At 41.5% G+C, this 16,524-nt stretch overlaps 1 protein-coding gene across 1 annotated transcript; it reads left to right on the top strand.

The window, feature by feature from the left end:
- The first annotated feature begins 221 nt into the window (after positions 1–221).
- On the top strand, positions 222–4,200 carry LOC125539037 (short-chain dehydrogenase/reductase 1-like). Its single transcript, XM_087541892.1, has 6 exons — positions 222–273; positions 591–646; positions 727–1,170; positions 1,258–1,323; positions 1,528–1,722; positions 1,821–4,200. The coding sequence occupies exons 1-6, from the start codon at positions 222–224 to the stop codon at positions 2,205–2,207; spliced, it is 1,200 nt and encodes a 399-aa protein (XP_087398018.1). The 3' UTR covers positions 2,208–4,200.
- Positions 4,201–16,524: the final 12,324 nt, after the last annotated feature.

Genomic DNA, 16,524 nt, shown 5'->3' with positions numbered 1-16,524 from the left:
TTTCTTATATTTTTGTTTCCGATCTTTTTTTGTGTGGGTATTTCGTGAAAAAAGTTTGTCGAACATATTACCCCAAGATCTTGTTTCGAAGACCTCAACGCGAGATATTAAATGGTGAAACCGGTTCGAGATTTGGACACATAGTTTAAGCGATAAAATATTTTAATCAAACGAATTCTATGGAAAAAAAGAAAACAACCAGGTCACAATAAGTGACATACATGCATGACCTGTCAGCACCTGAGAAGATGGAGCGAATCAACCTGTGGTTGAGTTGGTTAGGTGGACAGTGGTATCCCCAACCCATCAGGGTTCAAATCCTGGTGCTCGCATTATTCATGGATTTATTTCAGAATTTCCGGCGATGCGCTTTCAGTGGGAGGAGACGTTCCCGTCGACGACGAGGCGCCCACGGTGACTTCGTAAATCTCAAAATGATATGCCGGCTCAGTCTCTCGAAGGTGCTCATAGGGGTAGGGTGTGCGTGTGTGCGTTCATAGGGGTGAATGTATGCGCGTGTATATGAGCGTTTGTGTCTGTACTGATGCTAAAAAAAAAAGCACCTGAGAAGATGGGGTGAACTTTGAAAGGAGACGAGGTGGACGCGGCCATAGAGAAATCGGCCGGCGGCGACGAGTGCAACACGGCAAGTTTTGACTCATTCAGTGATAACGATGGCATACATACACGTAGTCGCGTTAGAAGCAGCACACCTTGAGCGATTAGAGCCGAGTTAAAGTAGCACACTTCGGTCTCGCCTCCAGACTCTTGCGTTGCAGCAAACGCTCTTGTAAATGGAGATGCGCGCCGTCTCCAACCCCTCCGAGAAAAGGCACCCGGATCAGACCATACTTAACTTGTTCATGCGTGCAGTTCAGTGTTCACCGTTCAGAGTTGAACTTGTGTAGATCTGTGTTTCTTTCCAGGGTCGCTGTTGTTACCGGAGGGAACAAAGGAATTGGGCTGGAGGTATGCAGGCAGCTGGCCTCCAAGGGCGTCGCCGTCGTCCTGACGGCGAGAGACGAGACGAGGGGTAATGAAGCGGCGCGCCGGCTGCACGCGTCCGGGCTATCCGATGTGGTGTATCACAAGCTCGATGTCAGTGATCCATCCAGCGCTGCCCGCCTGGCTGACTTTGTGAAGAACAAGTTCGGCAAGCTAGATTTATTGGTACGCCGGTACGCCCATTTGTCTCTTGACTAAGTATTGATATCTTCTTTGCACTAAGTTCTCATGTGCACTTTGAAAGCTTTGCAGATCAACAACGCAGGAGTTATAGGTGCAACCGCAGAGATTGACACCACGGCACCACTTCAGGATGTTGTACGCCCATTTTGATTGTTCAACACTTCACACTAAATATTTTGTAGATCCTGTATTCTTCAGAAGAAAATTTAACAGTAGTTCGTGTGAGCAACGCAATTTGAAGAAAAGAAAAAGTTTCATGTTTGCACTTTCCTTTTTCTTCGTTTCTTTACTGGAGCTAAGTGAATGACTAGGCTATGTGGCTGAATCAAATACTACTAGCTTGTAGGCAGGAATGCAACGGAGAGGCTCCAGTGGTTACTAGAGCACTCCACGGAGACCTACGACGAAGCTGAAGAATGCTTGAGAATAAACTACTTCGGCACCAAGTACGTCACGGAAGCACTCCTCCCTCTCCTTCAGGCCTCCTCTGGCGGAAGACTTGTCAACGTGTCGTCAAACTACGGATTACTCCGAGTAAACTTATCTTCAACTAGTACGCTTGTCATCAGTTTATAAGGGCTAACTCATGTTGCACATGTTGAAAATCATGTTCTTTGCTTCTTCTGCTCCAGTATTTCAGCGGCGAGGACCTCAAGCAGGAGCTGAACAACATCGAAAACCTGACGATAGAGAGGCTAGATGAGATGTCAAGATTGTTCCTGAATGGCTACAAGAATGGCCTACTGAAATCTCAAGGATGGCCTGCTGATTCAGAGTACTTGGCCTACAAGGTGTCCAAGGCTCTGATCAATGGCTACACGAGGATAATGGCAAAGAATTTCCCGGCGTTGCGCGCCAACTCCGTGCACCCTGGCTATTGCATGACTGACATCAACTACGACACTGGAGAACTGACGGCGGAGGAAGGTGCCGGTAGCATTGTCATGGTGGCCCTCTTACCGGCAGGAGGACCAACAGGCGTGTTCTTCTACCGTAGTGAAGTTTCACCATTCGTGTAACTCTTTGACTGCCAAAATTGAAGACTCACTTTCGGCAGAGCCTGATGGAAATTAAATCCATCTTCTTTAGCTGCTTTAGGATTCGGGTTCGCAATTGTTGCAGAACAAGCTTTCAACAGATTTATTATACATTTGAACTCGTGATTAGTGTACATGAACCGATGTGTAGCTCTCCATGGCAAGCATCTATGTTTTGTTGATGCAATAAAGACCCTGTGAGGGACGTGGCATTTCTGCACCCAGATCCAGTGGGATTGCTTGACACTTTATCGCACCAGGCGATATATAAGAATTACCGGGAGCAACTTTTCAAGGGTTTACCCCTTGTCCTCCAAGGGCCACTTTGTTGCCATGTGAGCGCCCCATGTGGTGCGTTGAGCCGCCGCCACATATCGCGTGCTATCGGCTCCTTCTAGATTTTGTTTTTTATTTTTCTATATGCGTTTTCAGGTTTTAGATGGTTTTAGGCTTTTTGGTTTTTGCATGGTATTCCCTACATTTTGCTGCAATTATTATTATTATTATTTTGAATCTCAAACATTTTTTAGGAAAATATTTTTTATTTGTGCTTCCAAAAACAATTGTGCTTCGTGGAAGCACAGATTTTCTTACGCGGGATCGACATTTGTGCTTAACAAAAAATGAAAAATAATATGTGCTTCCATGAAAAGCATAATTGGTTCTCGTGGAAATACAAATTTGATTCCGTGAGTGCTTCTCAGAAAGGAAAAAAAAATCTGTGCTTTCAAAAGAAGCATAGTTTCGCTTCGTAATAGAAGTACAGAATTGCTTTCGTCAAAAGGGAAAGACATTTTTTTCTTCTTACAAAGGGAAAAACCGCAACTGGGCTTCTGGGCTTTGGAATTTAGAATAAGAAGAGAGAAAAAAATGGAAGAAACCCATAAAAGATAAAAGACACCGACAAAAGAAGAAAAACGCTACCGCTCACGTTGAGTTGGGCCAGCCCATCCTCGCGGTCGCCAGTGCGATTGCTTGACACTTTATCGCACCAGGCGATATATAGGAATTATCGGGAGCAACTTTTCAAGGGTTTACCCCTTGTCCTCCAAGAGGCACTTTGTTGCCATGTGAGCCCCCATGTGGTGCGTTGAGCCGCCGCCACATATCGCGTGCTAGTCGCTCCTTCTACATTTTATTTTTTATATTTCTATATGTGTTTTCAGGTTTTAGATGGTTTTTGGGCTTTTTGATTTTTGCATGGTATTCCCTGCATTTTAACGCAATTATTTTTGTTATTATTATTATTATTATTATTATTATTATTATTACTTTGAATCACAAACTGTGTTTTTTAGGAAAATATTTTTTATTTGTGCTTCTAAAAATAATTTTGCTTCTTGTGGAAGCACAGATTTACTTACGCGGGAAGGACATTTGTGCTTCTCAAAAAATGAAAAATAATATGTGCTTCCCTAAGGGTACACTATTCTAAGCATGAATGTAGAATAGCTTATTCTCCACCCCTCTCTATTTTACCATCAATAAACCGTAATTTTACGTTCCGTAAGTTTTGTCTTATTTCTGATGTAAAAAGAGACCGTAGGAAAATATATAATCGCCGTAAAAAATATTTTATGTTATTAAAATTACAAACGTAAAAACATAGTCTAAAATACACATAAACTGCAAATTTTCTTATCTTATGACCTATATTTTTATTTTCTTATATCAAATTTTACGTAGTGAATCAATAGAAATGTAACTATTTCAATTCCAAACGTAATTTAATTATAAAATGATCGTAAGATTACCTCGGGTGAAGAATAGCTTATTCTGCACCCTGGGTGATGAATAGTAGGTATATGTATTCATGGCTAACTTGTGACTCGTAGACAAATTGTAGGTATATGTATGTGTTCATGTCTATTAAATATCCTTAATACCTTGTCATATATCAAGAAAATGTATAATCTAATAAATATCTTGACGGAGGTTTCCAACATCCATGATTGTATATTTTTAGGTACAAGTAGAAAATTCTAGGACATTTTAGTTGTGAAAGAGAAAATTTTCCTTGAAATGATGGCGTTACTCGATGTTGCAAGGTAATTTATTTACCTATTTAAGAAGACATTCCAGTGTCATCTGGACTACTAATACACAGACTACTCTGCAAAGAAAAGCCTCGTGTCATCACATTAAAATAGAAGAGGACAAACCAATATCGATCAAATGATTGTCCATGCAAAAGAATCACATAGCAAATGAAACATAAAATCATCAAAGAAATGCGTGGATGATGGACCATATTCATGACCACCAAGCTGATTATCTAGTGACAAGCCAAACATTGCCCTTTTAACCTATGGCCTTCCAACCAATCATGTTCGTGGTAATATATGCTAGTTTCACGCACATACCCTTTCGCTCCCTTCCCACCATGGGTATAAACCCTACATGGGCCGCTTACAATGAATCTCACTAATGTGAATAAATATTTCATCTCAAGTGGGTGTTAAGAGCTTTTTCTCTTAGTAGAAGTCTTTCTCACATGTCTTTTCAAGGCAATCGAGAACCTTAGCGAAATTATCGTCAAACTTCTTGACAAATTACCCCGATCTCCACAACAACAAGAGTATGCCCCCATGTTTTCATAGGGCTGAACTATATAAATTTCTTATAGTATTTTCTTTTTTGTGCCTATCATGTAGCCATCATACATCCTCTACCATGTGTTGTTTTCTGCCACAACACTTATTCATTGGTTCAATCATTGCCACATATGTCTTTTTGTTCATGGGCTAACCATTTTTTTGTAGGGTCTCATGTGTAATTTAACTTTGAATTGAAATAGCACGAGATAACAAAACACGCATCTAAAGTTTCTAATTTTTTCATCTACCATCTACATAAGAACTTGCTTGTACTTTGTAATAGCATCACTTGCAAAAACCATGTACAAAAGTTAGTGTACCATTTTCCTTTTCAGTGTGCAATATGGATACGAATGTGTAATTCAACCCCAAAATTATCATTGACTTGTCAGTGCCTTCTCTAGGAATTTGGGGCCGAGAGGTGAGATGCAAAATGAGGCCCTAAAATTCAATTGTGGAGAAATGAGTGTAGAACAACTTATTGCTTAATAATTATCATCATAAATGTCGCTACTGAGTCTTCACAATAACAACAACACCTAGATGAGCTACAGTGGCAAAGAGTTTACCTCCACGATGGCATGGTGGGATGTGAATTACAGAATCAATGATGGCGTGATTCCGTGATGACTTCGGGAGTTAAGATGGTTGGGACATCACCGTGCCAGGACAAAGATCCGAACGGGGCTTATGGGGCATTGAAGACTTAGTCGCTAGGACGGGAGTCACGGAGAGTCAAAGGTTGAATAGGTGGATCACGTGAGTGATACGTCTCCAACGTATCTATAATTCTTAATTGTTCCATGCTATTATAGTATCAATCCTTGATGTTTCATATGCATTTACAAGCAATTATATATATCGGTTTTTGGGACTAACCTATTAACTTAGTGCCCAGTGCCAGTTTCTGTTTTTTTGCCTGTTTTTGGTTTTTCGAAATATCAGTACCAAACGAAATCCAAATGCCATGAAACTTTTTGGAGATTTTTTTCTGGACATAAGAAACCCTGGAAGCTTCGGGAGAGGATGAGAAGATGGAGCAGTGGCCCATGAGGCACGAGGGCGCGCCCAAGGGATGGGGGCGCCCTGGTGGCTCATGGGGCCCATGTGGCTCCGTTTGATCTAACTCTGTCTCTATAAATTCTCTAAAATCTGGAAACCAACAGGGAGCTAGCCAAAATACTTTTTCCGCCGCCACAAGTTCCCGTTCTCGCGAGATCCCGTCTGCAGGCCTTTTCCGGCACTCTGTCGGAGGGGGAATCAATCACGGAGGGCCTCTACATCAACCTTGTTGCCCTTTCGATGATGTGTGAGCAGTTTACCATAGACCTACGGGTCCATAGTTAGTATCTAGATCTCTCTCTCTTTCTCACTCTCTCTCTAATCTTCAATACAATGTTTGATGACCCACAAGTATAGGGGGTCTATCGTAGTCCTTTCGATAATTAAGAGTGTCGAATCCAACGAGGAGCAGAAGAAAATGATAAGCAGTTTTCAGTAAGGTATTCTCTGCAAGCACTGAAATTATCGGTAACAGATAGTTTTGTGATAAGGTAATTTGTAACGAGTAACAAGTAATGAAAGTAAATAGGGTGCAGCAAGATGGCCCAATCCTTTTTGTAACAAAGGATAAGCCTAGACAAACTCTTATATAAAGGAAAACGCTCCCGAGGACACATGGGAATTATCGTCAAGTTAGTTTTCATCACGCTCATATGATTCGCGTTCGGTACTTTGATAATTTGATATGTGGGTGGACCGGTGCTTGGGTACTGTCCTTCCTTGGACAAGCATCCCACTTATGATTAACCCCTATTGCAAGCATCTGCAACTACAAAATAAGTATTAAGGTAAACCTAACCATGGCATGAAACATATGGATCCAAATCAGCCCCTTACGAAGCAACGCATAAACTAGGGTTTAAGCTTTTGTCACTCTAGCAACCCATCATCTACTTATTACTTCCCAATGCCTTCCCCTAGGCCCAAACAATGGTGAAGTGTCATTTAGTCGACGTTCACATGACACCACTAGAGGAAAGACAACATACATCTCATCAAAATATCGAACGAATACCAAATTCACATGACTAGTTATAGCAAGACTTCTCCCATGTCCTCAGGAACAAACGTAAGTACTCACAAATAATATTCATGTTCATAATCAGAGGGGTATAAATATGCATAAGGATCTGAACATATGATCTTTCATAAAATAAACCAACTAGCATCAACTACAAGGAGTAATCAACACTACTAGCAACCCATAGGTACCAATATCTGAGGCTTTGGGACAAAGATTGGATACAAGAGATGAACTAGGGTTTGAGATGAGATGGTGCTGGTGAAGATGTTGATGGAGATTGACCCCCTCCCGACGAGAGAATCGATGGTGATGATTTCCCCCTCCCGGAGGGAAGTTTCCCTGGCAAAACAGCTCCGCCGGAGCCCTAGATTGGTTTCGCTAAGGTTCCGCCTCGTGGCGGCGGTGTTTCATCTCGTAAGCTAGCTTATGATTTTTTCCTCGACGAAAGACCTCCTATAGCAGAAGATGGACATCAGAGGGCTGCCAGGGGGCCCATGAGGCAGGGGGCGCGCCCCCACCCTCGTGGATGGTGGGTGGCCCCTTCTGGTACTTCTTTCGCCCAATATTTTTAATATATTCTGAAACTTGCTCCCGTGAAGTTTCAGGACTTTTGGAGTTGTGCAGAATAGGTCTCTAATATTTGCTCCTTTTCCAGCCCAGAATTCCAGCCGCTGGCATTCTCCCTCTTCATGTAAACCTTGTAAAATTAGAGAGAATAGGCATAAGTATTGTGACATAATGTGTAATAGCAGCCCATAATGCAATAAATATCGATATAAAAGCATGATGAAAAATGGACGTATCAACTCCCCCAAGCTTAGACCTCGCTTGTCCTCAAGCGGAAGCCGAAATCTAAAATTATGTCTAAATGTTTAGAGATAGAGGTGTCGATAAAAATAAAATACGAACATGAGAGCATCATGATCATTCTTAGAACAGCAACACACACACAGATATATATATATATATATATATATATATATATATATTGCCATATGATCTCTTATGCTAAAGTAACAATTCATTCACAGTTTCAAGTATGAATCATGAACTTCATTTAGAACCAACAAACTATAATCTCAGTCATTGAGGCAATTGCAATTTATCATAACATAGGAAAGAGTCAATAAGAGATTTTCAGCAAGTCCACATACTCAACCATCATTTAGTCTTTCACAATTGCAAACACTCACGCGATATTTATGGTTATGAAGTTTTAGTCGGACACAGAGAAAGATAGGGGCTTATAGTTTTGCCTCCCAACCTTTTACCTCAAGGGTAATGTCAACAATAATAGTTCATGAAAAATCACATCCAATTAGCTATATATATCTGGATCTTTCATATTGTGCTTGCCAAAGGATAAAATGTAAAAAGGAAAGGTGAAGATCACTGCGACTCTTTGCATGAAGTATAAGACAAGAATAAAAGATAGGCCCTTCACAGAGGGAAGCAGAGGTTGTCATGTGCTTTTATGGTTGGATGCACAAAATCTTAATACGAAAGAATGTCACTTTATATTGCCACTTGTGATATGGACCTTTATTATGCAGTCCGTTGCTTTTATTTCTTCCACATCACAAGATCGTATAAAGCTTATTTTCTCCACACTAATAAGTCATACATATTTAGAGAGCATTTTTTATTGCTTGCAACAATGACAACTTACTTGAAGGATTTTACTCAATCCATAGGTAGATATGGTGGACTCTTATGGCAAAACTGGGTTTAAGGATACTTGGAAGCACAAGTAGTATCTCTACTTGGTGCAAAGAATTTGGCTAGCATGAGAGGGAAAGGCAAGCTCAACATGTTGGATAATCCATGACAATATAATTTATTTCAGATGTAAGAAAACATAACCCATTACGTTGTCTTCCTTGTCCAACGTCAACTCTTTAGCATGTCATATTTTAATGAGTGCTCACAATCATAAAAGATATCCAAGATAGTATATTTATATGTGAAAACTCTCTTTCTTTATTACTTCCTATTAATTACAACGATGACGAAAACTATGTTTGTCAACTCTCAACAACTTTTATTCATCATACTCTTTATATGTGAAGTCATTACTCTCCATAAGATTCATACGATCTCTTTATTTCTTTTTTATTCTTTCTCTTTTATTTTATTCCCTCAAGATCATAGCAAGATAATCAAGCCCTTGAATCAACACTAATCTTTATTATATATAGCTCACGAACTCGATTATATAGAAGGTTCAAAAAGCAAAAACTCAAAGCTAGATCATACTAAAACTTTATTCTACTAGATCAAGATATTACCAAAAGGATCGAACTAAGAAAACCGGAAAAGGTAAAAGTGTGATGGTGATACGATACGGGGGCACTCCCCCAAGCTTGGCAGTTGCCAAGGGGAGTGCCCATACCCATATGCTTATGTCTCCTTCCTCGGAGGTGGTGATGATGTAGGCTTGTCGTCCATCTTCCAAGGCATAGGCTCACCATCATAGAAGGATGATCGAGTCTCCGGGATCCTCAAATCTGCAGCTAAACTCATCCTCTTGAATCTATATTCATACTCACAGTTTTGGTTTTGCAGGTCATAGATCTGGGCTTGGAGGCGCTCAATTTTCTCGTGAATCTTGAAGATGGCCTCCCCAATGTTCTTGTCGTCTAGCTTGTGGTTGTTGGTGAACTCCGCGATCATTATGTGATTAGAGTCGAGTCCATGTTCCACCATCTCCTGGCACTTGAAAACTTGTTGCTCCATTGCTTCGAGTCTTGTCTCCATGCTTCCGGTCCTCCTTGGTCCCTCAACATCGCGGATGTGCAGAAACCCCTCACGCATCTCAATGGTTTGAGGGTGTTGTAGCACCTCCGCGAGGTAGGGGTTGATGACCTTCTCGAAGAACTTGTCCTTGGGGGCACTTGAAGACGCCATGGCGACCTAGATCTGTCAGAAAAACAGCTCAAAACAAAGACAGCAGATATTTACGTGATACGGTGGTCAAAACCTTTGGGAGATTATATAATGATTTTTTGACGACCGAAAGAAGTATCGTGCAAGAAAACGGAGTCCAGAGAGCACACGAGGTGCCCACGAGGCAAGGGGGCGCGCCCAGGGGGGTAGGGCATGCCCTCCACCCCTCGTGGACGCCTCGTGTCCTTCCCGGACTGCTTCTTATTTTCCTATTTTCTTAAATATTCCAAAACATAGAAAAAATGCTATTAGAACTGTTTTGGAGTCGGTTTACTTACCGTACCTCATACCTATCCTTTTCGGAGTCTGAAACGTTCTAGAAAGTGTCCTTTATGTATTCCTCTGGGGTTACGGTTTCGATAACATTAGTTTCAACATTTATAGGATCATCTGAGATATAATGTTTGATTCTTTGACCGTTCACCACTGATACATCTCCAACGTATCTATAATTTTTGATTGCTCCATGCTATATTATCTACTGTTTTGGACTATATTGGGCTTTATTTTCCACTTTTATATTATTTTTGGGACTAACCTATTAACCGGAGGCCCAGCCCAGAATTTCTGTTTTTGCCTGTTTTAGGGTTTCGAAGAAAAGGAATATCAAACGGAGTCCAAACGGAATGAAACCTTCGGAAACGTGATTTTCTCATCAGATAAGATCCAGGAGACTTGGACCCTCCGTCAAGAAAGCCACGAGGCGGTCACGAGGGTGGAGGGCGCGCCCCCCGCCTCGTGGGCCCCTCGAAGCTCCAGCGACGTACTTCTTCCTCCTATATATACCTACGTACCCCCAAACGATCGGGGATGGAGCCAAAAACCTAATTCCACCGCTGCAACTTTCTGTATCCACGAGATCCCATCTTGGGGCCTGTTCCGGAGCTCCGCCGGAGGGGGCATCGATCACGGAGGGCTTCTACATCATCATCCAAGCCCCTCCGATGAAGTGTGAGTAGTTTACTTCAGACCTACGGGTCCATAGTTAGTAGCTAGATGACTTCTTCTCTCTTTTTGGATCTCAATACAACGTTCTCCCCCTCTCTCGTGGAGATCTATTTGATGTAATCTTCTTTTTGCGGTGTGTTCGTTGAGACCGATGAATTGTGGGTTTATGATCAAGTCTATCTATGAATAATATTTGAATCTTCTCTGAATTCTTTTATGTATGATTGGTTATCTTTGCAAGTCTCTTCGAATTATCAGTTTGGTTTGGCCTACTAGATTGGTTTTTCTTGCCATGGGAGAAGTACTTAGCTTTGGGTTCGATCTTGCGGTGTCCTTTCCCAGTGACAGAAGGGGCAGCAAGGCACGTATTGTATCGTTGCCATCGAGGATAACAAGATGGGGTTTTTATCATATTGCATGAAACTATCCCTCTACATCATGTCATCTTGCTTAAGGCGTTACTCTGTTTTTAACTTAATACTCTAGATGCATGCTGGATAGCGGTCGATGAGTGGAGTAATAGTAGTAGATGCAGGCAGGAGTCGGTCTACTTTTCTCGGACGTGATGCCTATATACATGATCATACCTAGATATTCTCATAACTATGCTCAATTCCGTCAATTGCTCAACAGTAATTTGTTCACCCACCGTAGAATATTTATGCTCTTGAGAGAAGCCACTAGTGAAACCTATGGCCCCCGCGTCTCTTTTTCATCATATCAATCTCCATCACTTTATTATTGCTTTGCTTTTACTTTTTACTTTGCATCTCTATACCAAAAATACCAAAAAATATTATTTATCATCTCTATCAGATCTCACTTTCGTAAGTGAACGTGAAGGGATTGACAACCCCTAAGCGCGTTGGTTGCGTTGAGCTATTGTTTTTGTGTAGGAACGAGGGACTCGCGTGTAGCCTCCTACTGGATTGATACCTTGGTTCTCAAAAACTGAGGGAAATACTTACGCTACTTTGCTGCATCATCCTCTCCTCTTCGGGGAAATCCAACGCAGTGCTCAAGAGGTAGCAAGAAGAATTTCTGGCGCCGTTGTCAACATACCAAGTACCCATCACAATCCCTATCTCCCGCATTACATTATTTGCCATTTGCTTCTCGTTTTCCTCTCCCCCACTTCACCCTTGCTATTTTATTCGCGCTCTCTCTCTATCCTTCCTCTCTCTCTCTCTATTCGCCTCTTTTGCCCATTTGCTTTTTGTTTGCTCGTGTGTTGGATTGCTTGTTTGTCGCGATGGCTCTACCTAGATTTGGTGATCTTCACCTTAAAAGGTTAGAGGAGATCGAAAATAACGTCAGGAAGTTTATGGTTTTGCAATTTGAGCATAATAATTTCTTTAGAAATGAGCTTAAGGAACAAAAAAGTTTCATGAATTATATGAATAAAGAGCTCGATGATATGTCTAAAGAATTTGATGGTATAAGATCCCAAATTGCCCATCTTGAAAAATTAACTGCTGAAATTTCGGATATGCAAGCTACCTTAGTCAATAAGATGGACGCTAAACCGGATTCCTATGAAAATAATGATGAAGATCTAAAAGTTATTGATGTGTCCCCTATTAAATCTTTGTTTTGCAATATGAATCTTGATAATGATGGGACTAAATATGATCCACCTTTACCTAGAAGGCGTTCCAATAATTCTGAATCTTTTGATCTTGATGCTAAATTTGATTAAAGTGGGATTGAAGAAATTAAAACCCTAGATGTTGCTAAACCCACTATTATGGATTTCAAGGAATTTAACTATGAAAATTGCTCTTTGATTGATTGTATTTCCTTGTTGCAATCCTTGCTAAACTCTCCTCATGCTTATAGTCAAAATAAAGCATTTACTAAACATATCATTGATGCCTTGATGCAATCTTATGAAGAAAAATTTGAATTGGAAGTTTCTATCCCTAGAAAACTTTATGATGAGTGGGAACCTACTACTAAAATTAAAATTAAAATTAAAAATTATGAGTTTTATGCTTTGTGTGATTTGGGTGCTAGTGTCTCTACTATTCCCAAAACTTTGTGTGATTTGCTAGATTTCCGTGATTTTGATGATTGCTCTCTAAACTTGCATCTTGCAGATTCCACTATTAAGAAACCTACGGGAAGAATTAATGATGTTATTATTGTTGCAAATAGGAATTATGTGCCCGTAGATTTTATCGTTCTTGATATAGATTGCAATCCTTCTTGCCCTATTATTCTCGGTAGACCTTTCCTTAGAAAGGTTGGTGCAATTATTGATATGAAGGAAGGGAATATTATATTTCAATTTCCATTAAAAAGGGTATGGAACACTTTCCTAGAAAGAAAAATTACCATATGAATCTATCATGATAGCCACTTATGGATTGCCTACCAAAGATGGCAATACCTAGATCTATTCTTGCTTGTTATGCCTAGCTAGGGGCGTTAAACGATAGCGCTTGTTGGGAGGCAACCCAATTTTATTTTTATTCCTTGCTTTTTTCTCCTGTTTAGTAATAAATAAATTATTTAGCCTCTGTTTTGGTTGCGTTTTTTGTGTTTAATTAGTGTTTGTGCCAAGTAGAACCGTTGGGAAGACTTGGGGAAAGTCTTGTTGAACTTGCTGTAAAAAACAGAAACTTTAGCGCTCACGAGAACTGCTGTCATTTTTATTTGGAAAGTGATATTTAGTTAATTCTTTTTGAAGATGATTAATAGATAAATTCCTCACGTCCAGAAATTTATTTTAGAATTTTTGGGTTCCATATCTTGCGCTAGCTACAGATTACTACAGAATGTTCTGTTTTTGACAGATTCTGTTTTTCGTGTGTTGTTTGCTTATTTTGATGAATCTGTGGCTAGTAAAATAGTTTATAAACCATAGGGAAGTTGGAATACAGTAGTTTTAACACCAATATAAATAAATAATGAGTTCATTACAGTACCTTGAAGTGGTCTTTTGTTTTCGTTCGCTAACGGAGCTCACGAGATTTTCTACCTTAAGTTTTGTGTTGTGAAGTTTTCAAGTTTTGGGTAAACATTTGATGGATTATGGAACAAGGAATTTGATAGAATACTCTATGTGCTTCACTTATATCTTTTGAGCTTTATAGTTTTGCTCTAGTGCTTCACTTATATCTTTTAGAGCACGGTGGTGGATTTGTTTTATAGAAACTATTGATCTCTCATGCTTCACTTAGATTATTTTGAGAGTCTTAATAGCATGGTAATTTTCTTAAAATCCTAATATGCTTGGTATGCAAGATTAATAATAAAACTTTCGTATGAGTGTGTTGAATACTAAGAAAAGTTTGATGCTTGATGATTATTTTGAGATATGGAGGTAATAATATCAAAGTCATGCTAGTTGAGTAGTTGTGAAATTGAGAAATACTTGTGTTGAGGTTTGCAAGTCTCGTAGCATGCACGTATGATAAACGTTATGCAACAAATTTGAAACATGAGGTGTTATTTGATTGTCTTCCTTATGAGTGGCGGTCGGGGACAAGCGATGGTCTTTTCCTACCAATCTATCCCCCTAGGAGCATGTGCGTAGTGCCGAGGTTTTTGATGACTTGTAGATTTTTGCAATAAGTATGTGAGTTCTTTATGACTAATGTTGAGTCCATGGATTATACGCACTTTCACCCTTCCATCCTTGCTAGCCTCTTCGGTACCGTGCATTGCCCTTTCTCACATTGAGAGTTGACGCAAACTTCGCCGGTGCATCCTGTTGGAAATATGCCCTAGAGGCAATAATAAAAGCATTATTATTATATTTCTTTGTTCATGATAATTGTCTTTATTCATGCTATAACTGTATTATCCGGAAATCGTAATACACGTGTGAATACATAGACCATAATATGTCCCTAGTAAGCCTCTAGTTGACTAGCTCGTTGATCAACAGATAGTCATGGTTTCCTGGCTATGGACATTGGATGTCATTGATAACGGGATCACATCATTAGGAGAATGATGTGATGGACAAGACCCAATCCTAAGCATAGCACAAAGATCGTGTAGTTCGTTTGCTAGAGCTTTTCCAATGTCAAGTATCTTTTCCTTTGACCATGAGATCGTGTAAATCCCGGATACCGTATGAGTGCTTTGGGTGTACCAAACGTCACAACGTAACTGGGTGACTATAAAGGTGCATTACAGGTATCTCCGAAAGTGTCTGTTGGGTTGACACGGATCGAGACTGGGATTTGTCACTCCATATGACGGAGAGGTATCACTGGGCCCACTCGGTAATGCATCATCATAATGAGCTCAAAGTGACCAAGTGTCTGGTCACGGGATCATGCATTACGGTACGAGTAAAGTGACTTGCCGGTAACGAGATTGAACAAGGTATTGGGATACCGACGATCGAATCTCGGGCAAGTAACATACCGATTGACAAAGGGAATTGCATACGGGGTTGCTTAAATCCTCGACATCGTGGTTCATCCGATGAGATCATCGTGGAGTATGTGGGAGCCAACATGGGTATCCAGATCCCGCTGTTGGTTATTGACCGGAGAGTCGTCTCGGTCATGTCTGCATATCTCCCGAACCCGTAGGGTCTACACACTTAAGGTTCGGTGACGCCAGGGTTGTAGGGATATGTATATGCAGTAACCCGAATGTTGTTCGGAGTCCCGGATGAGATCCCGGACGTCACGAGGAGTTCCGGAATGGTCCGGAGGTAAAGATTTATATATGGGAAGTCCTGTTTCGGGCATCGGGACAAGTTTCGGGGTTATCGGTATTGTACCGGGACCACCGGAAGGGTCCCGGGGGCCCACCAGGTGGGGCCACCTGTCCCGGGGGGCCACATGGGCTCTAAGGGGTGCGCCTTGGCCTACATGGGCCAAGGGCACCAGCCCCAAAGAGGCCCATGTGCCTAGGGTTACAAGGGGATAGAGTCCTAGGAGGGGAAGGCACCTCCTAGGTGCCTTGGGGGGGAGGGAAACCCCCCTTGGCCGCCGCCCCACCCTAGGAGATTGGATCTCCTAGGGCCGGCGCCCCCCTTGGCCCTCCTATATATAGTGAGGGAAGGAGGGCTTTTCTCACACGCCTTTGGTTGCCTCCTTCTCCCTCTCCAACACTTCCTCCTCCTCCATAGTGCTTGGCGAAGCCCTGACGGAGTACTGCAGCTCCATCATCACCACGCCGTCGTGCTGCTGCTGGTGCCATCTCCCTCAACCTCTCCTCTCCCCTTGCTGGATCAAGAAGGAGGAGACGTGGCTGTTCTGTACGTGTGTTGAACGCGGAGGCATCGTCCGTTCGGTGCTAAGATCTTCGGTGATTCGAATCACGTCGAGTACGACTACCTCATCCCCGTTCTTTGAACGCTTCCGCTTGCGATCTACAAGGTACGTAGATGCATCTAATCACTCGTTGCTAGATGAACTCCTAGATGGATCTTGGTGAAACCGTAGGAACATTTTTGTTTTCTGCTACGTTCCCCAACAGTGGCATCATGAGCTAGGTCTATGCGAAGTTCTCTTGCACGAGTAGAACACAATTTGTTGTGGGCGTAGATGTTGTCAACTTTCTTGCCGCTACTAGTCTTATCTTGCTTCAACGGTATTGTGGGATGAAGCGGCCCGGACCAACCTTACACGTACGCTTACGTGAGACCGGTTCCACCGACTAACATGCACAAGTTGCATAAGGTGGCTGGCGGGTGTCTGTCTCTCCTACTTTAGTTGGAGCGGATTCGATGAACAGGGTCCTTATGAAGGGT

This window comes from Triticum urartu, chromosome 2A (genome assembly GCF_056163025.1).
Source record: "Triticum urartu cultivar PI428250 chromosome 2A, HENAU_Tu73, whole genome shotgun sequence".
Lineage (NCBI taxonomy): Eukaryota > Viridiplantae > Streptophyta > Magnoliopsida > Poales > Poaceae > Triticum > Triticum urartu.
Note: the sequence above shows the minus strand (reverse complement) of the source record. Positions and strands in the feature narration are given on the sequence as shown.

Coding starts and splice junctions, on each gene's coding strand:
- LOC125539037 (XM_087541892.1), top strand. CDS start 222: ATGCATGACCTGTCAGCACCTGAGAAGATGGAGCGAATCAACCTGTGG. Junction 1,171..1,257: donor TCGGCAAGCTAGATTTATTG/GTACGCCGGTAC, acceptor AAAGCTTTGCAG/ATCAACAACGCAGGAGTTAT. Junction 1,324..1,527: donor CGGCACCACTTCAGGATGTT/GTACGCCCATTT, acceptor AAATACTACTAG/CTTGTAGGCAGGAATGCAAC.